The following is a 24,004-nucleotide window of genomic DNA, read 5'->3' on the forward strand; positions in this document are numbered from 1 at the left end:
CATTCATCATTACCATTCATCTCGAAAGTTTTTTTCATTTTCAAAGCTAAAACTATATAACCATTAAATAATAAATCTTCATTCCTCAACACCAGCCCCTGGCAGCCACTCTTTTACTTTCTGTCACTTTGAATATGATTAGATATAAGTGGAATTTATGATTACTCTAGATACCTCAGATAAGTGGAATTTTCAGAATTTGTCCTTGAGTGATTGGTTTTTTTCAGTTAGCATAATGTCTTCGAGGTTCTTTCACATTTTAACATATGTCAGAATATCCTTCCTGTTTATTGCTGAATAATATTCTGTTGTATATGTATACTGCACTTTTTGATCCATTCATCTGTTGATGAATACTTGAGTTGCTTACATCTTTTGACTATTATAAGTAATATTGTGATGAATATGAGTGTACAAATATTTGTTCTTTTTTTTTTTTGGTCTCTTCATGTGCCTATTTCACACTTGTATGTCTTTGGAGAAATGTCTATTCAAGTCCTTTGTTCACTTTTTATTTGGATTATTTGGTTTTGTTGTTGTTGAATTCTGAGTTCTTCGTATACGCTAGTCATTGTTGTTATTTAATTGCTAGGCCCTGTCTAACTCTTTTGTGATGCCTGGACTGTAGCCCATCAGGCTCCTTTGTCCATGGAATTTCCCAGGCAAGAATACTGGAGCAGGTTGCCATTTCCTTTTCCAGTGTATCTTTCCAACCCAGGGATCAAACCCGCGTCTCCTGCATTGGCAGACGTATTCTTTACCAGTGAGCTACCAGGGAAGCCTGTATTCTAATTACGAGGCCCTTATCAGACATATGATTTGCAAATATTCTCTCCTATTGTATAGGCTGTCTTTTCACTGTCTAGACAGTGTTCTTAAAGGCACGAAAGTTTTCAGTTTTGGTGAGGTCCAGTTTTTCTCTGTTTTTCTGTTATTGCTTGTGCTTTGGTGCATATCTAATAATCCAAGAATATAATGTCATGATTACCCAAAGTATTATTTTAATTTTTTTGCCGACATAGGCAAAAGGAACCTTTGAATAACTCTATTAGCTAAAAGCTGTTTTAAATTAAAATAAGTTATTATTATTCTGACAGGCAGAGTGCTTTTAGAAATATATTTCCCTTTGGGAATCATACTTCTCTGCTAGGTTTAAGATTAATTCAGTTATTTCATATTATTTTTGTTGCTGACATTATACATCTGTAGAACTGAGGTACAATGCAATAGAAAATTAAAGAGAATGAAAGATAAATACCTTTCTTTTTTTGCTGTTGCACATTCTCTGGTAGTTTATGAAGCTTTAAATAATTCCTTATAGTTTCCTTGTTGCCCAAATTTGGCAAAATAATATTTTGCTGTCTGTGACTTTTCTATGGTGATGTGATATATGAAATTCATTTTTATTTCTTATAGCCACATTAGTTATCTAACTAAATAAAAAATATGCCACATGAAGTGAATTATATTTAATGCAGCAAAGGCTAAAATCAATTTATAAAAAAATGAGAGGCAAAGTTTATTTTTTCATTTTTTCATTCACCTCATTGGGAAAAGTTCATTTTTCCCTTAGTATTTGCATTTATTAAAATTCAAAGTCCATAGGGAAGTGAGGAAATAAATTTATATTTAACTGGTAAGGCTTAAATGTACGGTAGATGTAGATATTCTTTTAAAAATTCAGCCTACTAAAGCCCTTTAACATTGTTGTAAATATATAAATGTACTTACAAACTTTTGTTAGTTGTTTTTTAAACTATGGTATATTTATGGCTATTCTATTAGTGTAATTAACTATTGAAAGTGCTTTATTATTAAGCTATTTTATTTCTTATTAATGTTCAGTCAGATTCCTTGATACTTATTCTGGTGCTGGTAACTATTTGTCTTCCCAGGTGATGCTAGTTGTAAAGAATCCACCTGCCAGTGCAGGAGACATAAGAGATATGGGTTCAATCCCTGGGTCAGGAAGAACCCCTGGAGAAGGAAATGGCAACCCACTCCAGTATTCTAGCCCAGAAAATTCCATGGGCAGAGAAGTCTGATTACAGTCCATGGGGTTGCAAAGAGTTGAACACGACTGAGCATGCTCACATACATCTATCTGTCTGTCTATCTATCTGTCTATCTGTGTTTGTAGCTATAAAAGAGCATAACATTGTTAAGTGTTTGGGCTTCGAAATCATACTGATTAGATTCATATACTGGCACTGTCACTGTCTTTCCTTGGGTCGTTATTTAACCTCTTAGTATCTCCCTTTCCTCACCTGCAAAATGCAGCTGAATTTATTGTGTGGCTTAAACAAACAGGAAATAACATGTGTTTCTAACAAATGTTAGCTTTACAATGCAAGCTGATATTGCATATTATTATTATTTAGAACATCATTAGGGTTAAGTATTTTAATATAAGTGTATAAATCATATTTGTGGGACAGTATTACTTTTGCTATATCATCTCCAATATGACTGATCCATATTAGTAGAGAAAATGAGTGAAAATTTCATTGAATAAGAGTAACAGCCCATTGTGCTACGACCATTCAACACTCATTATACTGAATTACTTTGTGATGAAGGATTATTCTTCAATTCCCCAATTATTAACTACTTACTATATGTGAAGTAGTATGTTAGGACTTAAATTTATATCCAGTTGACTTAACGGAGATTTGAGCTGCACAGGCCCACTTGTACGTGAATTTTTAAAACAGTAATTAGTGTAGTACTACACTGTCTGCAGTTTATTGAGTCTTGTGTATGAAAGATGTACAACTGTGTGTAGGAGGGACCTGATATCGGGAGGAACTGCATATATGGGGTGCCCGACTACAGATTAGGTAGGATTTTTCTGTTGCACAGAGGGTTGGCATCAGCAAACCCCTTGTTGTTCTAGGATCAGCTGAACATTGTGTAGGTGCTTTCGTGGTGTTATGTAGAAGCTGAATGACAGAATCAGGGACTAAGAGATTAGTTTTAATGAGAGTGTTGGGTAGGCCCTTGAAACTGAGGGCAGTTTACAAGCTTAATTTTATGTGATTGTCCTTACTTGGATGTTTTCACACTTTCTCTGAATATAAGAAACTAAGCTATAAATGTTATTAATCTTAAAATATTTTAATACATTTACATGTATTTTTGTTTCATTATTCATAATACGTAGAATAAGAAAAAAGCTCTCCATACTGAAATATACAGACATTTAAAAAAGTGCAGTCTTGGGACTTCCCTGGTGGTCCAGTGGTTAAGACTTCACCTTGAGTGCAGGGGGTGTGAGTTCAATCCCTAGTCAGGCAACTAAGATCCCACATGCCTGTGGCTAGAAAAACAAAACATAAAGCAGAATTAATATTGTAACAGATTCAGTAAAGACTTTAAAAATGATCCACATTAAAAAAATCTTAAAGAATACAATCTTGTATGAATAATTTGCTTCATCTAGGTCTTACTTCTTTTTTTCAGTTTACTGCAAGATGTCTAATGGGTTTTGTTGATGTTACAAATAAATCTTTTCCTCTTACATTGCATTCATAACTTGTTTTAGTAAATCCAATTTTGTATTTGCTTATGTCTTTTCTTCATTTTATTATTCTTTTTCTAGGTTCTTAAATAGTATACTTATATGATTTTCTATCTGTATATTTTTACTTTCAATAGTGTTAAATAATTATTTTTCAGTCTGGGATATAAAGAGTTCTTTCAACATAGTGACAGTTCTATTTTTACCTTTGTTTCTTATTAGCAAAACTTATATTTTTCTCTTTGGCATGCTATTAATATCTGTCCATAGCAGGCTTTTACAGAAACAGTTAAAACTTTAATAAACACACTGGGCTATTCTCTGAGACTTGAGGATAGTAAAGAAGATGAATGAACTCTTCCTCCTTTCTGCTGGAATAAGAGATGTTTTTTCATTTTAAACCTTCCTTATATATTGCAGATTGTTCATAGAAGTTGAAAATTTATAGTCAAATGAACCTGAGCATTTCTTAAATGTAAGAGTTTAATTCTCCCAAAATGGGAGCATTGGCCTGAATAATCTAAAAATGCAGATAACAAAAATCACTGGATATGGAAATCTTGTTTTTGTGGATTATTTTGACACAACAAAGTTAAAAATGTGTATTTTCTGAGTATACATTATCATCTTGTGTGGCTGAGAAACGGCAATATGAGATTTTAAATATTTCAAAGCGAGGACACTAAATGAATAATTGCATTTATATGGTGATATTTAGCATAGGGTATAGTCATGAAGTTATACTTTGACCTAAAATTCTCTTAAATGACATTTTTATATAAATTTAAGAAAATGAGAGAGCCTTTTAAAATAATATAGAGCTGCTTGTTTCATCTGCCTGGTTAAAAAAACAGTCAGTGCACAGTTTCTGTACTGTTTTTAGCTAGTTTCTCTTCTCTTTATACTAAATATTTAAAAAAAAAAATTTCATTCAGTGGGTCTTAGCTGCAGCATTTGGGATCTTCAGTCTTTACTGTGGCCTGTGGGATCTAGTTCCCTGACGAGGCATTGAATCCCGGCCTCTGCATTGGAAGCATGGAGTCCTAACTACTAGACCACCAGGGAAGTCTCGATACTAATTTTTTTATATCCTTGTAGAGGTGTTCCTTTATATCAAATGCTCAGTACCCCTTTTTTTTTTTCTACTTCATCTTTCAAGCTCTTTTCATCCTTTTTGTCCTCATAAAAGAAAATTTAAAGACAAGAAGAACTTTAAGAACAAGAAAGAGTTTATGAAAACTGTTTGGCCCTGATATCATCAGGTATTTTAGAATGACCTTTGATTGTGGATTATTAGAAGATGCAGTTTACTCCTCTTTTCTGTTAGATTCCTTTTGCAAGAATGTCTGTGGGCTGTCTCATGAAACCGCTAGAGATATTAGTCAGTGAATTTCTAAGAGCTGGGAACTTTTCCATGCATGACTTACTTTGGCACTTTCCTCGTGATCTCCCTTCTCACTTGGTATTGCACAGAGTTTACCAACTAAAATTTTTCTCTGATTTTTTGCATTTGTTTAATGGTTTTTAGGCTCCTAGACATAACGTAGAGTATCTCCACCTCTGATTTGTAAGTTTTTGACCGAGAAGTGTGTCACATGAATGCTTTTGAAAAGAAATGAAAAATTAGTAAGCTCACTATGTATCTCTTATGGAATTTAAAAAAAAAGAAAGAAAAACTATTCAATGGTTTTCAGTTCAGTTCAATTGCTCAGTCATGTCCGACTCTTTGCAACCCCATGGACCACAGCACGCCAGGCCTCCCTTTCCACCACCAACTCCTGGAGTTTACCCAAACTCATGTCCATCGAGGCAGTGATGCCATCCAACCATCTCATCCTCTGTCGTCCCCTTCTCCTCCTGCCTTCAACTTTTCCCAGCATCAGGGTCTTTTCTAAGGAGCCAGCTCTTCGCATCAAGTGGCCAAATATTGGAGTTTCAGCTTCAACATCAGTCCTTCCAATAAACACTCAGGACTGATCTCCTTTAGGATGGACTGGTTGGACCTCCTTGCAGGCCAAGAAGTCTCGAGAGTCTTCTCCAGCACCACAGCTCAAAAGCATCAATTCTTTGGCCCTCAGCTTTGTTTATAGTTCAACTCTCACATCCATACATGACCACTGGAAAAACCATAGCCTTGACTAGATGGACCTTTGTTGGCAAAATAATATCTCTGCTTTCTAATATGGTATCTAGGTTGGTCATAACTTTTCTTCCAAGGAGTAAGCATCTTTTAATTTCATGGCTGCAATCACCATCTGCAGTGATTTTGGAGCCCAGAAAAATAAAGTCAGCCACTGTTTCCACTGTTTCCTCACCTATTTGCCATGAAGTGATGGGACCAGATAATAATACTTAACCTATTGGGGGCAAGATAGAAACCGTCAAAGTGTTCAATGTTTCCCTTTAGTTTTGCTTGATGTAATGCTTAGCTTCCTCATCATGTTTTACTTTAGGTTTTATGTTGCAAGGATCTGGCACAATTTGTTTTTTTAAAAGTAAGATAAGGTGTTATAATTTAAAGACAAAAATGGCTCTAACCCTAGACCTACAAATGTTGAGGAATTCCTATTAGCTTCAAATGACAGGTGTAGGATGAAAATGAAGAGGTGAATTTAAATTGGGGGTACTACTCATATTCTAAAACATATAAAACATTTATTTATTATGCTACAGAAAATTAGAGGTTAACTAAGAAACTCTCAGCATGTATTTAGCTTTTTCTGATACTTACAGATTTTTTCAAAAGCAAAATCAAGCTAAATACCAATTTACATACACACTTTTTCATATTTCAAAACTACTTAGTGATGGTGGTGAAGTTAATTATATATTAGAAATGCCTAGAGCAGGTGTAAGAAAGCACCAGCATAAATACTCCCTGTAAATAGTTCATAAACATATTAAAATCTGTCTTAACATATTATTTAGGAAGAAATGCCTTTTCTTCAAAGGTCCATTTTTATATATCATAAGACCTGAATGTAAGTGATAGCTTTTTTCTTAATCACGTATAATTTTATCTATACCTTTTATACTGCTTTTTCTTTCAAATTTTAGTAAATAAAATGTACTAATTTTACAATAACCATGGTCTGTGCTTTTAAGCTTTAAAGCAACTGTATAAACATTTAATTGTATATTTAGCATATAATTTATGTTTTGTGTAAATTGTATGTATAACAGTCTACTTTATTAAGCAATTTTAACTTAATTTTGACTTCTTATTAAACATTTCTATAGAAGGCCCCTATTATTCAAATTAATGTTCATAAACTAAATTCAGTAACTATTATTTGAAAGAATGTTCTCCCTTCACCCACATCTTTAGGCTCGATTTCTGTGGTACCTTTGACTTTTTCCTTTTCTTCAACCCTTGTGCCCCAAACAGACTCCACGTTGTGTCTGGTATCTATACCCTCCTTTGTATTCTGTTCCCCTTATTAGTTTAGGCCCTCATGATTCCTCTTCTCTTCTACTGCTGATGGATGTTACAGATTACTTAAAATGTTACGTGTTGTTCTTTGTTGTTTAGTCACTAAGTTGTGTCTGACTCTTTCGCAATTCCATGGACTGTAACCTGCCAGGCTCCTCTGTCCATACAATTACCCAAGCAAGAAAACTGAGGTCTTGCCATTTCCTTCTCCAGGAGATTTTCCTGACCTAGGGATCAAGCTTATTTCTCCTACATCGGCAAGTAGATTCTTTACCACTGAGCCACCTGGGAGGCCCTAAAATGGAATGGATTCTTATTAAATATTTGTTGAGTTAGTGAACAATTACCCTCCTTATACGCAGTGTCTCCGTTTGTAATCCACCTTTATACCTCCTTTATCTGAACTGTGGTGTTGGAGAAGACTCTTGAGAGTCCCTTGGACTGCAAGGAGATCCAACCAGTCCATTCTGAAGGAGATCAACCCTGGGATTTCTTTGGAAGGAATGATGATAAAGCTGAAGCTCCAGTACTTTGACCACCTCATGCGAAGAGTTGACTCATTGGAAAAGACTCTGATGCCGGGAGGGATTGGGGGCAGGAGGAGAAGGGGACGACAGAGGATGAGATGGCTGGATGGCAACATGGACTCGATGGACGTGAGTCTGAGTGAACTCCGGGAGATGGTGATGGACAGGGAGGCCTGGCGTGCTGTGATTCATGGGGTTGCAAATAGTCAGACACGACTGAGCGACTGAACTGAACTGAACTATCAGAAGACAAAGACACATTTTCTTCCCTCAAAATTCAGTGATTTTATGACCATTTCCAAAAGTTTTCATTGCTTCCAAAGTATCTGTGAAATAAATAAAAACTCCTTGACAAGACATTCAAGGCCTTTTATGCTCTGACCCTGAGTGATAGTTCTGGTTTTATATCCTACCATGGTTCTCACATTCTACCAAATCTTTACTTCTCTTTTTCTCTGTGCCACATTTAAGATTCTGACATTTTCCTAGTCAGCCAAGCTCCAAACATTATATTAAAAACATAGATAACTAATGTTTAATAGTTTATTTTTATCAGGAATATTGCTAAGAAATTTCCCTAATGTTTCTCATCCTCTCCTAAGCATTCTTTCAAGTATGTACCATTACGTCCATTTTACAGAGAAGTAAACCAAAGACATAGGGCCAAAGAGTCATGTAAGAGGTTAAGCCAGCAAGTGATGGGACCAGAATTCAAATGTGGACTCCCAGATTCTTGTGCTTCAAAGCAAATATGTACTTACTTCTGTTGAATCCCAGGTATAAACAGTGGTCAACTCATGCATTTCAAAGCCATAATTGAACTGCCATTGTCTGGTTGTATTTATCTTTACTTTAGCCTAACCCATTGTAATAATTCCTAAATAGTTCATCTTCTCTTTTTTTTTTACTTGATCATTTGTTCTTCTGTATGAGATTCACAATATTGTGTTTCTTTTCACCTCATCTCCAGTCGCTTCTTTATATTAACCCAACTCTTCACCCGTTTTTCTGATCTGTACTTTCCTGGACATTACTATGCCTCTGAGCTCCATTATGCATTTTTCAAATCTCAGCTGAGGGGAAATTTCAGCCTGAAAACTTGTACTTTCCATTCTGACTTCAGGCAGTGTTTGTACTTTCATGGTGATAGCCATCAGTGTTTTTGTAAGTTATTGTTCTCTTGTCTCAGTAGAATGTGAACTTCTTGATGAGAAGTTTTGTCTTACCTTTTTAAAAATTATTTTATGTTACTTCTGTGTCCCTATTATATAGGTAGTAGTACTGTACTTGGTATGCAGTTAGTCCGTTGCTAAATTAGTTACTAAGAAAATATAATGTTTACGTGATACGTTTTACTCATTTTTATATAATCCAAGAGAAAGTGGAATTCAGACTTTCTGGCTAGATGGCTTTCACATTTCAACCAGTTGTTTCACTTTAGAGCCAGAGGTAAAAAGCAGGTTATGATTTTTGGCATGTTAATTTTTAAGTTTTCTTTTATTTTTCAGTAACAGAGGCAAGAAGCAATATTGACTATAAGGATACATATTGTTTTTCTCTAAATGAGGGTTAGTTTCAACAATTATAAATGGTGTTTCAGTCTGTACTCATAACTTATTGAGTAATAATCCAATATTTTGTATATAAATTTTTCATTAAGTACCTATAAAAGGAGTTATATGAAGTTTAGATAAGGAAAAAATGGAATTTATATAATTCTTCTCAGTTTCTAGTTTTTCAGACAATAGAATAGAATCTTGGTGTCTGACTTCCCTAAGCTTACCATCTACACTTCACTTCACTTACCTATTAATTTGGGGGTCATTTTAGTGAATGTATCATCCTACAAATGTTTTCAGCTGACATCAAAAATATTTATTTCCCTATACCATATGATTTGTATATTTAATGATTTTAAGAGTATATTTTGTTTATTCTTCTATCTGCCAGCAGTTAACTCTTTCAGGTTCAAAGCTGTATTGTGATTATGAATCCCATTGTTGGCAATAGAAGGCATTTGGATAATTCTTCACATGGGGTGATTTTTCTTTTAAAATAGGGACTAATATTTTCTTGAGAAATGAAATCATTTTTTATTTTATATATTGTTAAGCACATCCCTTCACTCAAAAATATAAAAACATACCCTTAGTAACATACAAGAAAAACAAGGAACTCTTCAAATACAGTTAGCATGTTATTACTGACTTACAAGTAGAATTCATAAAAGTGTATTTTATTATCTGTTTTTTTTATTATCTGTTTTTAAGTGTAGATATATTTAATCTTTTCAAAGTCAAAAGGGTCTATTAATTTTGGGGAGCATAATTTTACACAGAAAAGTTGTTTAGAATATTCTTTCAAATTTGTTTTTTCTCTTCTTATCTCTCAATTAAATATCATAGGCTTGATGTCCCTCTTTTCCTTAAACATTTTTGGATTTATTTTTTAAAACCTGGGAATTCTCTTATCTACATTATAGTTATAGAAATCAGGCCAGTAACATTGATGCTTATACTGCACACAAGATATGACTCTACAGTGAATATCACCAGATGGTCAACACCAAAATCAGAGTGATTCTCTTTTTTGCGGCCAAAGATGCAGAAGCTCTATACAATCAGCAAGAACAAGACCTAATGCTGACTGTGGCTCAGGTCATGAGGTCCTTATTGCAAAATTCAGGCTTAACTTGAAGAAAGGGGTAGACTCTTGAGAGTCCCTTGGACAGTAAGGAGATCAAACTCATCAGTCCTAAAGAAGATCAACCCTGAATGTTCCCTGGAGGGACTGATGCTGACAGTTAAGCTCCTTTACTTTGGCCACCTGAACTAAAGAGCCAATTCATTGGAAAAGACCCCTAAACTGGTAAAGATTGAGGCTAGGCAGAGAAAGAGGTGACGAAGGATGAGATGGTTGGATGGCATCATTGACTCAATGAACATGAATTTGAACAACTCTGGGAGATAGTGAAAGACAGGGAAGGCTGGCATGCTGTGGTCCATGGGGGTCACAGAGTTGGACACCACTGAGCAATTGATCAACAAGAGGGACAACCACTAGACCATTCAGGTATGACCTAAAACAAACCCCTTATGATTATACAGTGGAGATGACAAATAGATTCAAGGGATTAGATTTGGTAGACAGAGTGTCTGAAGAACTCTAAATGGAATTTTGTAACATTGTACAGGAGATGGTGATCATAACCATCCCCAAGAAAAAGAAATGCAAGAAAGCAAAGTTGTTATCTGAGAAGACTTTACAAGTAACTGATAAGAGAAGCAAAAGGCAAAGGAGAAAGGAAATGATATACCCAACTGAATGCAGAGTTCCAGAGAATAGCAAGGAGAGGTAAGAAAGGCTTCTTAAGTAAACAATGCAAAGAAATAGAGGGATTCAGTATAATGGGAAAGACTAGAGATTTCTTCAAGAAAATTGGAGATAACAATGGAACATTTCATGCAAAGATGGGTACAGTAAAGGACAGAAATGGCGAGTACATAACAGAAGCAGAAGAGATTAAGAAGAGGTGGCAAGAACATACAGATGAACTGTACAAAAAGGTCTTAATGATCCAGATAACCATGATGGTCTGGTCACTCACTTAGAGCCAGACATCCTGGCATGCGAAGCGAAGTAGGCCTTAGGAAGCATCACTATGAACAGAGCTGGTTGAGGTGATGGAATTCCAGTTGAGCTGTTTAAAAACCTAAACGATAATGCTGTAAAAGTGCTGCACACAGTATGTCAACACATTTGGAAAACTCAGCCGTGGCTATAGGACTGGGAAAGGTCAGTTTTAATTCTAATTCCAAAGAATGTTGGACAGTTTTGCTCATTTCACATGCTGGCAATGTAATACTCAAAGTCCTTCAAGCTAGGCTTTAACAGTAGGTGAACTGAGAATTTCCAGGTGCATAAGCTGGATTTAGAAAAGGCAGAGAAACCAGAGATCAAATTGCCAACATCCGTTGGATCATGGGAAAAGTGAGGGAACTAAAAAAAAAAAAACCTACTTCTGCTTCACTGACTACATTAAGCCTTTGAATATGTAGATCACAACAAACTGTGGAAAATTCTTAAAGAGATGGGAACACAAAACCACCTTACCTCTCTCCTGAAACCTGTATGCGGGTCAAGAAACAACAGTTAGAACCAAACGTGGAACAACAGACTGGTTCCAAATAGGAAAAGGAGTACGTCAAGGCTGTATATTGTCACCCTGCTTATTTAACTTATATGCAGAATACATCATGAGAAATGCTGGACTGGAAGAAGCACAAGCTGGAGTCAAGACTGCGGGGAGAACTATCAATAACCTCACATTCACAGATGACTCCACCTTATGGCAGAAAGTGAAGAGGAACTAAAGAGCCTTTTAATGAAGGTTGAAAGAGGAGAGTGAAAAAGCTGACTTAAAACTCAGCATTCAAAAAACAAAGATCATGGCTTCCAGTGCCATCACTTCATGGCAAATAGATGGGAAACAATGGAAACTGTGACAGACTTTATTTCTTCGTACTCCAAAATCACTGCAGACAGTGACTGCAGCCATGAACTTAAAAGACATTTGCTCCTTGAAAGAAAAGCTATGACCAACCTAGACAGCTATTATAAAGCAGAGACATTACTTTGTGGACAAAGGTCCATCCATATAGTCAAAGCTCTAGTTTTTCGAGTAGTCGTGTATGGATGTGAGAGTTGGACCATAAAGAATGTTGAACACTGAATAACTGATTCTTTTGAACTGTGATGTTGGAGAAGATTCTTGAGAGTCCCTTCGACTGGAAGGAGATCAAACCAGGCAACCCTAAAGAAAACCAACCTTGAATATTCACTGGAAGAGCTGATGCTGAAGCTGAAGCTCCCAATGCTTTGGCCACCTGATGCACAGAGCTGATTTATTAGAAAAGACCCTGATGCTGGGAAAGACTGAAGCCAGGAGAAGAAGGGGGCAACATGGGACGAGATGGTTGGATGGCGTTACCAACTCAATGGACATGAGTTTGAGTAGGCTTTGGGAGATGGTGAAGGACAGGGTTGCCTGGCGTGCTGCAGTCCATGGGGTCGCAAGGAGTCGAACATGACTAAATGACTGAACAATTAGAGAAACAGCAACCCCTCAAGCTACAAAAGTGGCACCACCAAACTCCTTCCCTGGGAATTACCCTCAGCATCTCAGCATCAAGCTGCTGTAGCTTAGAATTGCTTCTGTGAGCATCTGTGCTTTGTCTTGATTTATTTTGTACACTGTTAGCAAGATGTGTCCTATGCTAATGTCCCCTTTGTTTCACACCATTTCAGTTTAGGAAAGGTTTCATCGAATGCTCTGTTTTCGGGTGTCCCAGGAAACCTGTATGGCCTGTTTTTGCATGTCTCTACTTTGCCAACTAAGATCCGTCTAGTCAAGGCTATGGTTTTTCCAGTAGTCATGTATGGATGTGAGAGTTGGACTGTGAAGAAGGCTGAGTGCCGAAGAATTGATGCTTTTGAACTGTAGTGTTGGAGAAGACTCTTGAGAGTCCCTTGGACTGCAAGGAGATCCAACCAGTCCATTCTGAAGGAGATCAGCCCTGGGATTTCTTTGGAAGGAATGATGCTAAAGCTGAAACTTCAGTACTTTGGCCACCTCCTGCGAAGAGTTGACTCATTGGAAAAGACTCTGATGCTGGGAGGGATTGAGGGCAGGAGGAAAAGGGGACGACAGAGGATGAAATGGCTGGATGGCATCACGGACTCGATGGACGTGAGTCTGAGTGAACTGCGGGAGTAGGTGATGGACAGGGAGGCCTGGCGTGCTGTGATTCATGGGGTCGCAGAGTCGGACAACACTGAGTGACTGAACTGAACAGTCTGTGAGATCACAAAGAATCAGACATGAGTTAGTAATTGAACAACAACAACATTGAATGTACTACAGTTTGGCTTTGTGTGACATTTCTTCATCATAACATTTGATTGCACACTTTTGGCAGAAATAGCCGTGTAGTTATGCTAAATTCTTCTCACCATATCAGGAGTTACATGCTGTTCTCATTCAGTAAATGGTAGTGTTCACTATGAACACTTGGTTAAAGTAGTATCTGCCAGATTTCTTCACTATGAAATTACTATTTTCTCCTTTAATGGAAAAATGTCTTGTAGGAGATACTTTGAGACTATGTGAATATCATATTACTTTTCAAACTTTTATCTACTATTTTTATGATTTTTTTTTCCAAATGGAGATTTTCTAATTCTATCATCCTTTCTATAGTATCAGTTAGATATTTTTTCTACAATGAAAAGCTTTCTCTTCTCTGTTTTGTCTGTCTGTGAATTTTATCTGTGTATATATCTGTGCATCTATGTATTTATCTGTGTATCTGTGTTTTTATAATTCAATGCAACTTTAAAAAATAATCTCATTGAAAGCAATGCAGATTTGAAAAGAGACATGATAAAAATTAAATAATTTGGAATTTAGAATTTGAACTTGAGCCAAGCAGTAATTTTTGGTGGTAGAACTTAATATGGGAAAAAATGCCTGGTATTTCACTTATTATTGATGTTTGGTTTGTGAATAATTCTAATAATATGTGGCTTTCTTGCCACTTCTCTAGCCCAGGGTATTAACATTTTGCCCTACTTTTTTAGCTGAATGAAAGCTACAGATTAAAGAAAGAAAATATAAGAAGTCAAAGTTGAAGAGGTCAAAAACTAATGGTAGTGATTAGGGGTGTTCAAGAAATTTATCTTGCTAGTGTTAGAAAATGAAATATGACTGAAATTACTCATTTGTCCAAGCTAAATGGAAGATATTAAAAATACAATTCCAGGACAGTTGGGTTGAAATTAATTTTGGTCAAAATTTTCCAGTGTTTATGCCTAACCCTCTTCTGTCAAAAAGGAAAACCAGAACCTTGTTTTGTTTGTAACACATTTTATTTATTTATTTACAGCTGCGTTGGGTCTTTGTTGCTGTGTGGGCTTTCCTCTAGTTGTGGAGCAGGGGCTGCTGGCTGATTGCAGCACGCAGGCCTCTCTATCACTGGCTTCCCTTATTGCAGAGCATGGGCTCTGGGACACAGCAGCTTCAGTGGTGGTAGCCTGTGGTCTTAGTAGTTGGGGCTCCTGTGCTCTGGAGCATAGGGTCAGTAGCGGTGGCACTCGAGCTTCAGTTCAGTTCAGTTCAGTCGCTCAGTCGTGTGCGACTCTTTGCGACCCCATGAATCGCAGCACGTCAGGCCTCCCTGTCCATCACCAACTCCCGCAGTTCACTCAGACTCACGTCCATCGAGTCCGTGATGCCATCCAGCCATCTCATCCTCTGTCGTCCCCTTCTCCTGCTGCCCCCAATTCCTCCCAGCATCAGAGTCTTTTCCAATGAGTCAACTCTTCGCAGGAGGTGGCCAAAGTACTGAAGTTTCAGCTTTAGCATCATTCCTTCCAAAGAAATCCCAGGGCTGATCTCCTTCACAATGGACTGGTTGGATCTCCTTGCAGTCCAAGGGACTCTCAAGAGTCTTCTCCAACACCACAGTTCAAAAGCATCAGTTCTTCAGCACTCAGCCTTCTTCACAGTCCAACTCTCACATCCATACACAACCACTGGAAAAGCCACAGCCTTGACTAGACCGACGTTTGTCGGCAAAGTAATGTCTCTGCTTTTGAATATGCTATCTAGGTTGGTCATAACTTTTCTTCCAAGGAGTAAGCATCTTTTAATTTCATGGCTGCAATCACCATTTGCAGTGATTTTGGAGCCTCCAAAATAAAGTCTGACACTGTTTCCACTGTTTCCCCATCTATTTGCCATGAAGTGATGGGACCAGATGCCATGATCTTCGTTTTCTGAAGTTGAACTCTAAGCCAACTTTTTCATTCTCCTCTTTCACTTTCATCAAGAGGCTTTTTAGTTCCTCTTCACTTTCTGCCATAAGGGTGGTGTCATCTGCATATCTGAGGTTATTGATATTTCTCCCGGCAGTCTTGATTCCAGCTTGTGTTTCTTCCAGCCCAGCATTTCTCATGATGTACTTTGCATATAAGTTAAATAAGCAGGGTGGCAATATACAGTCTTGATGATCTTCCCAGATCAGGGATTGAACCTGTGTCTCCTACATTGGCATATGGATTCTTTACCACTGAGCCACCAGGGAAGCCCCCTTGTTGGTTTTATTTTTATTATTATTTTTTTTTTTTCCCTTGTTGGTTTTAAATGAGATCTTAGTTTTTAACATTCATTCAGAATGTAAAACTGACCAGTTATGTGACTCCAGGCTTTCTGATTGTGTTTCTGGAGTTGGCCTTTTTTTTTCCTCTACAGGATCAGAGAGCGAATGATCATTTTTCTGACCCGGGTGTGATCGTCGCTTTACTGCTGCCTCCTCTGCCTCCTCTTTCCCTCCAGCTTCAACTCCTCCTCCTCCTTCACAATTGTTTCCATGTGTAGAAACCGTTCTCAAGTTATGAGCCCTTTAAAAATAGGAAATGAGGACTTGGCCTCATAGATATAGTTTACTAATTCTTAAACAGATGGTTAAGAGGTTTTTTTTTTTCTTTTCATTTTTCAATATGTTGGATGGCTTTGAAATGTAAAATATGAAACATATAGCCCTCTTGGCACTTTAAGACTTTTCAGTCTGTAATTTAAATCCTCAAAACAGTGCCATTTACTCGTCAGTTCCAGTCCTTAAGCTGTAGATTATTGTTCACCGTCATATCCTCAGAATAGCTCTAGAGTACTGCCTTTCACCCAGTAGCATCCAGCAACTGGAACAAGGACAGAATAACTGAGTTTCACTGTACTTGACTTGTTGGGGAAAGAAGTATTTCTTAATTTCTCATTTACTCTGTATTTAGGCAAATACAGGTGCCCAATATCCCAAGTAAACCAAGTAATCTTATAAATGAAATGACATATTTTAAATTATGAGACTTATCTTTCCAGAAGAAAACAAAATCGTACTCTGAGTAACAGGTTAATATGTGATAATATAATTTTTGAGTTTTTAGTGAGAAAAATCAGATTGCTAAGATATTGATATCGACATTTCATATTTATTTATATCAGTGAGAAAAATCAGACTTCTAAGATATTGACATTGACTTTTGATATTTATTTTACTTCAACTATCTTTTTTTCCTATTTGCATAAGCCACAGATGGTGAATATTTGGACTTAGAACTGTAAATAAAAATATAAGAAGGAAAATATAATTTTTGTATATCTACTAAATATCAAGTATAATTATGCTAGAAATGTAGAAAGGAAATTAAATGGACATGATTTCCCAACTCCCAGAAGTTGTCTGTGTTTGTGAGAAATAGCAATGACATAGAAATTAAAGCTCTAAGCACGTAAACTGACTTTGAAACAAATACTGCTAATGACTACTGTTTGATTTCATTTTTCTAAAGTATGTTCTTTATATACAATGTATTTGAATAACTCTTATAGCATTTGTTTTCCTATCCTTATTTTTTAGTTTCAGTTGTAAGTTGATATTGAAAATTTATGTTATAGGGAAACAGAAATACCATGTGACCACACAATGTTCCTCTAGTGTATATCTAAGCTGTAAAATCATCATCATAGAAAATTTACCAAATAAAAGGCCACAGTATGGTGATTTTATAGGTGCTTATTCAGCATAAAAAGATAACCTCAAATGCTGACAAAAACAGAATAATTTCAACATTGTCATGTCATAAAATATACATTTTAAACAATTGAATTTAAAATACATTTGTGCCATTTTAGCCCAAAGTATAGCACCTCAAGGGAATTCTCTCAAAATGAGTTTACATTGAAAAGTATTTTAACACAATTTTTTTTGTCTCAGAAATTATTAAAGTTACTATACAATGATAATTCTTTAAAGAAACACCGCAAGTATGACATTATTTAGCTCTGCCGTAAGAATAAATAAAATGTTTACCTAAGTTTTAAAATTTTAATGTATATCATTTGTTTTTTTAGTGTAGTTTTAATACAAATAGTATTACTGTGAAACTTCAAGTTAATATTAAAAGATATCATGTTATATTCATTTACTATTTATGATGTTACCTGTCATCAGTACATCTGAGTTCCTTTTTTGCTCACGATAATTTCCTTTTCCTTGCATTTCTGTACCTTGTCATTCATTTCTGTGATTCTCACATATTGTGTTTCCAGAGTTTATTCAAAAACGTAAATCCGATCTATTTCCATATTCTTTATGAAGGAAAAATACTGTTATGTAGAGATTTTTTAAATAAAACCTCAGTTCACTTCAGTAGCTCATTTGTGTCTGACTCTTTGTGACCCCATGGACTGCAGCACACCAGGCTTCCCTGTCTATCACCAACTCCCGGAGCTTACTCAAACTCATATCTATCAAGTCAGTGATGTCATCCAACCTTCTCATCCTCTGTCATCCCCTTCTCCAAATGAGTCAGTTCTTTGCATCAGGTGGCCAAAGTATTGGAGTTCCAGCTTCAGCATCAGTCCTTCCAGGGAATATTCAAGACTGATTTCCTTTAGGATGGACTGGTTGGATCTCCATGTAGTCCAAGGGAATCTCAAGAGTCTTCTCCAACACCACAGTTCAAAAGCATCTATTCTTTGGCACTCAGTTTTCTTTATAGTCCAACTCTCACGTCCATACATGACTGCTGGAAAAACCATAGCTTTGACTAGATGGACATTTGTTGGCAAAGTAATGTCTCTGCCTTTAAATATGCTGCCTAGGTTGGTTATAGCTTTCTTCCAAGGAGCAAGTATCTTTTAATTTCATGGCTGCAGTCACCATCTGCTGTGATTTTGGAGTCCCCCAAAATAAAGCCTCTCACTGTTTCCATTGTTTCCCCGTCTATTTGCCATGAAATGATAGGACCGGATACCATGGTCTTAGTTTTCTGAATGTTGAGTTTTAAGCCAACTTTTTCACTCTCCTCTTTCACGTTCATAAAAAGGCTCTTTAGTTCTTCTTTGCTTTCTGCCATAATGGTGGTGTCATCTGAGGTCATTGATATTTCTCATGGCAATCTTGATTTCAGCTTGTTCTTCATCCAGTCCGGCATTTCCCATTATGTACTGTGCTAATAAGTTAAATAAGCAGAGTGACATTATACAGCCTTGACGTATTCCTTTTCCAATTTGGAACCAGTCCATTGTTCCATGTCCAGTTCTAACTGTTGCTTCTTGACCTGCATACAGATTTCTTAGGAGGCAGGTAAGGTGGTCTGGTATTCCTATCTCTTGAAGAAAGAAAATCTTGAAAAAAAATCTCATCTCTTGAAGAAAGCAAACCGAGGTTCATAAAAATGTACCTACTGCCAAAATTATTTTTTGTGTGTATGTAGTGTTGTATGTTTTTACTGTACATTAATTATGTGTTTTTTCAAAGCAAGTGATCATAAGCAATGAGAAGCTTAGTTTCTGCAATATTTTGCCACAAAGATTTTATATCCTAGGAATACAAATTAATTAGATCAGTGATTCTCAGTGGGGATAAATGTGGGGATGACAGTTATCTCCATAATTATAAAGTTCTAATGGATCCTATTAAAATAATTTAAAAAGAGGCAGAAGACGATAGGTATCCTGAATGCACAAGCAAATAACTCCACATGACAGTATTTTATATTTTGATCAAAATAGTGGCTCATTATCTCATTTTTAAATGTGTATGAAAATCAGGAGAAAGCCAAATAATTTCATTTTTATCAGTAGAATTGTTTAACTAGCTGATTGTGTGCAGAAACACAATAGTTCTCATTAAAAGTTTTTGAGAGGCTTAATGGCATGATCAGCCCTATCTTTTTAAAACATGTCTGAAGGTTGAGGAATGAAATTGTAGCCGAACTGAAGGTGGAATGATCAGTTACTGAATTATATTGGTATCAGTCTCAGCGTGTAAGTGACAGGACTTGAGTGATGGCTATCACCATGGAAAGGAAAGGTCAGATACAAGAAAGATGCTTCCTTGTAGAATCTAGAACCTACTGGCTGATTAGATGTTGGGCACAATGAAGTATGAGGTTTGTGTCCTAAATATTTGGAACACTGATCTTTAACAAAGGAATGTGGAGTAAGAAAATGAAATGAGTTCATATGAACCAAATTCACTGGGTATAACTATTATACTGTGGCATGTTTCAGGTAGTATTCTGGAATACTAAAACTGAGAATGACTTTAGAAATTTAAAAGAATGATTTTTGGGCAAAGAAACTTTATACAATACATAAAAACTATATTATTTTATTGTTGGCAGTGGTAACAGTAGTGGAGGTAACAGTTGAATTTATTAAGTCCTTGATATGTGTTCAGAATTTAAAATACATTATCTCATTTAATTCTCACAAAAGTCCCAAGAGTATCTCCCTGTTTTTGAAGGCAGAGAGACTAAGACTAAAGAGGTTTATATAAATTGCCCAAGGTCAACATACTAGTCATTATAGATGTGCATTTTGTAGCTAAGCTGTCTGACTCGAAAGATCTTGTTTTCTTTGAAACTCATTTTATTAAGTAGATGTTCCAAATTAGAAATGGAAAAACGTCCAAAAAAGGATGAGATAAATACTTGGATCCACACTGGACTTAAGCATATTCCAAAGACTTTGAAGTGTTTCACAAAAAATTTTAAATGAGTAAATTAACTTCCCTTTAATTAAAAATAACCCATGTCATAACCCTAGTTTTTGGATGGCAAGAGGATAATCGATTATTTTAAAAATAAGAAAATAAAATCTTCCCTGAAATGTGATGTACATGTTTGTGATGGGGAATATTCAATATCATTTTGGTTTTGACTTACAGCTTGTACATGCAGTGGCCATGCAAATATTTGTCATATGCACACAGGAAAATGTTTCTGCACAACTAAAGGAATAAAAGGTGATCAATGCCAATTGTAAGTAAAAATTACTTTATAGAACTTTTGTGGGTTAAATTTGTGCTGTGGAAGTGATTGCTACAGGTTTCCCTTTGAAGTTTAGTGTTGTGTTAGTTAAGCAACCAATATTATCATTAACTATGCTGATATGCATTTTATCAATCTTCAGACAACTTAAGCCTTTAAATGACAATTTTGTGGAAGTTTTAAAACAGAGCCCATAGAATATTTGTCTTTTGTACCTTTCTGATAAAAAGAAATATTTTTATTTTTCTAGAACATCTTATATATGAAATCTCAAATTTGGGTGGCTATCTTTATGATTTTCCTCTATATATTGTTAAAGAACTGAAATTCAATGTTTCTGTGCATTTCTTTATTTTAAATCTTTTATTATTAATCCTGATCATCAAAATCTCATTAAGCCTTTCAGTTGGTTTCTTATACTCATTTTCTTTTTTTTTTTCTGTTATTTCATTAGACATGAACCCACTCTTGTTGTTACTCTGCCTTTAGTAGTTCTATGAGTGTTTTTTGTCTTTTTGTAATTTAGTTGTTAATCTGAAGATTGATTCTCGCCCACCTCCAAAAGAAGTAACTTTAAAAACTAATTGTTTCAGGTTATTTAAATGATTTTTGTTACTTTATATATTAAAATCATTTTGATAGTTTTGAATTATTTATCTGCATGTACTTGTCTTTGTATTAGATATAATATACTGTATTTGACATAAACCACATAATTATTTTAAAGATTAATAAAGCGTTCTCCAAAACTGTATCTATCTATATATAAATAAAAGTTTATATCCAAAAAATCTGTTAGCTTTGGAAAATGATCTTTCTGTTTGTTTTTACTTAGAACAAATATATTATTTGCTGTAGAATTATCCTGCAGTTTTCATGTTCGGTGATCATGTCTTTGGCTAGTCTCTGAGGTGTCATAGGTTTTCAAGAGAAGGTGAACAGAACAAGTTTTTATCCTTCTCCATAGTCGCTAAACTTAAAAGTAAAGACAAAGCATAATATCATAGGGAAATTCCTGTTAAAGAAGGCTACTTTGTTCTCATTACCAATTCAGTTAAGCAGAGTCCTATGCTTTAAGTCAGAGATGCCGCCAGTATTTTGCAATGCTGTATGCTGGTTGTTATAAGCACGGCTAACTTTGTGGTCATGTGACGTGTACATTAGCACAGGGCCTCATGCTTAGGAGAGCTTCTTGACTGATTGAATGTTCTGCTGTTGCCATATTAAAATTTTAATAGATTCTTAACAAGAGCCCTTCATTTTCATTTCCCCCTGTTTCTTGCTTCCCCTTTTCCTAGTGATTTATGTAGTAAATCTTGGTCTTAAGCAACAAATATTTTTGTTGAGCTTCTAATATCATTTTAAACACTGACAGTTTAAATTTGTACTTTGTTTTTTCGTAAATGGCAGAGCCATCCATAATAATTATCTCTTAGGTGATGTAGTATTTTAGTAACACATTTTTGATTCCAGGTGAAAGAGACAGTATTTTAATTCACTGAACTCATGGGTTTGTAAGGTTAGATATACAGTTATAAGATTTCACATATGCATTAAATATTAGAAAAATAATTTATGTAGTTCTGAATGAAGAAAGTACATTTTATTGCTAGTTACTATAATTAGGGGAAATTTTTTACAAGTATGGGAGAAATTGGAATACTAAATTGTGGGTGTATTTTGTAGATAGTTTTTTTTGTTCAATTTTTTCTTTTTTAAAAAATTAATTAATTAATTTTAATTGGAGGCTAATTACTTTGCAATATTGTAGTGGTTTTTGCCGTACATTGACATGAATCAGCCATGGGTGTACATGTGTTCCACATCCTGAACCCCCACCTCCCACCTCTCTCCCCATCCCATCCCTCAGGATTTTCCCAGTGCTCTGGCCCTGAGCACCCTGTCTCATGCATCAAACCTGGACTGGTGATCTATTTCACATATGGTAATATACATGTTTCAATGCTATTCTCTCAAATTACCCCACCCTTGCCTTCTCCCACAGAGTCTAAAAGTCTGTTCTTTACATCTGTGTTTCTTTTGCTGTCTCACATATAGGGTCATCATTATCATCTTTCTAAATTCCATATATATACGTTAATATACTGTATTGGTGTTTTTCTTTCTGACTTACTTCACTCTAAGTTTTTATGGATAGAATTACTGTCATTGCTTTTTCATTTTACTTATTTGTTTTATTTATTTATATTTGTAATTTACATGGCATATACAATATATTTATAAAATAGAAGTGTTTATATTACACATTTATATTAAATACCTATATTTATTTTTGTATACATATTTGTTTTATTTATTTCAGTGTGGGGCAGTGGTGACATTAGCATCCTCATAAAATTTTTTTAAGTTAATTAATTTTTTTTTTTTTTGGTTGCACTGGGTCTTCTCTAGTTGCGGTGAGTAAGGGCTACTCTTCATTGCCATGTATGCTCTTCTCATTGGTGCATCTCTTGGTGCAGACCTCGGACACTCGGGCGCTTGGGCTCATTAGTTGCCTTGTGTGAACTCAGTAGTTACGATTCCAGGGCTTAGTTGCCATGCGGTACATGGAATCATCCCAGACCAGGGATTGAACCCATGTCCCTTGCATTGGCAGGTGGATTCTTAACCACTGGACTGCCAGGGAAGTCTAGGGTCCTCATTCTTAAAGCAATAATTTAAAGCAGTAATTTCCTGCCATGTGCTTATACTGGAAAAAATGCTCTTGTTAGGAAGCAAAGTTAGTCACTCATGTCAGTAGACAATCATTAAGTGAGTGCTTCGTACTGTTAATGAAGATGAATAATACATGGCTTTTACTTAAAGTATTAGGCTTGCAGTGGAGACACTAGGCAAAATATACTACACTATCTTAAATTAGTGCTTTGAGATCCTTATGAATGAGCCTTTCCTTCTTCCCAGGATAATTTCTGTTTGGCTTTAAGTAAGGAGTTGCAAAGAGTAGGATACCACTGAGCAACAGAACAACAACAAATGTAGTTAGAAGGGGGCTTCCCAGGTGGCACTAGTGGTAAAGAACCCGCCTAATGCTGGAGATGTAAAGACAGGTTCGATCCCTGGGTCAGGATGATCCCCCAGAGGAGGGCATGATAACCCACTCCAGTCTTCTTGCCTGTAGAATTCCATGGACAGAGGAGCCTGGCGAGCTACAGTCCATAGGGTTGCAGAGAGTCGGACACGACTGAAGTAGCTTAGCGCAGCATGCACATGTAGTTAGACATCACATCTTCTGGTGGATTTTTCATAACCTCTCAAAACTGAAATTGAGTCTCTTCCTATTTATGAATTTTTCCAATGTATTATATGTGTACTTGCTTATATCCTTTATTAAGTGAAACTCTTTGGGGACTGTTGCATTAGTACGACAATATAAATGTTCAATAAATTTGTTCAGTGGAATAGAATGAAGAAAATATTGAATGAGGACTGAAAGGAATGATTGATTTATCATGGAAGAATAAGGATAGTTAGAACAGGGCATATTTAAGATGAAAGTTGAAGAGAGTTCAAGTTTTCTGAGTAGAGAATATAGTAAAGAGAAGGGGAAACAACATTAACAAAGCAAAGAAGTGAACATGAACATGATCACAGCATTTCTAGTTTTTGCTC

At 35.8% G+C, this 24,004-nt stretch overlaps 1 protein-coding gene across 1 annotated transcript in view; it reads left to right on the top strand.

Moving 5' to 3' along the window:
- Window positions 1-24,004, top strand: part of ATRNL1 (attractin like 1) — a 795,857-nt gene that overhangs the window by 224,219 nt on the left and 547,634 nt on the right. Inside the window, exon 20 of the mRNA XM_052660645.1 lies at window positions 20,272-20,365. Coding sequence (XP_052516605.1) covers window positions 20,272-20,365 — 94 coding nt within the window. The remainder of the gene's footprint in view (window positions 1-20,271; window positions 20,366-24,004) is intronic.

The sequence above is a fragment of the Budorcas taxicolor genome, chromosome 23, assembly GCF_023091745.1.
Source record: "Budorcas taxicolor isolate Tak-1 chromosome 23, Takin1.1, whole genome shotgun sequence".
Lineage (NCBI taxonomy): Eukaryota > Metazoa > Chordata > Mammalia > Artiodactyla > Bovidae > Budorcas > Budorcas taxicolor.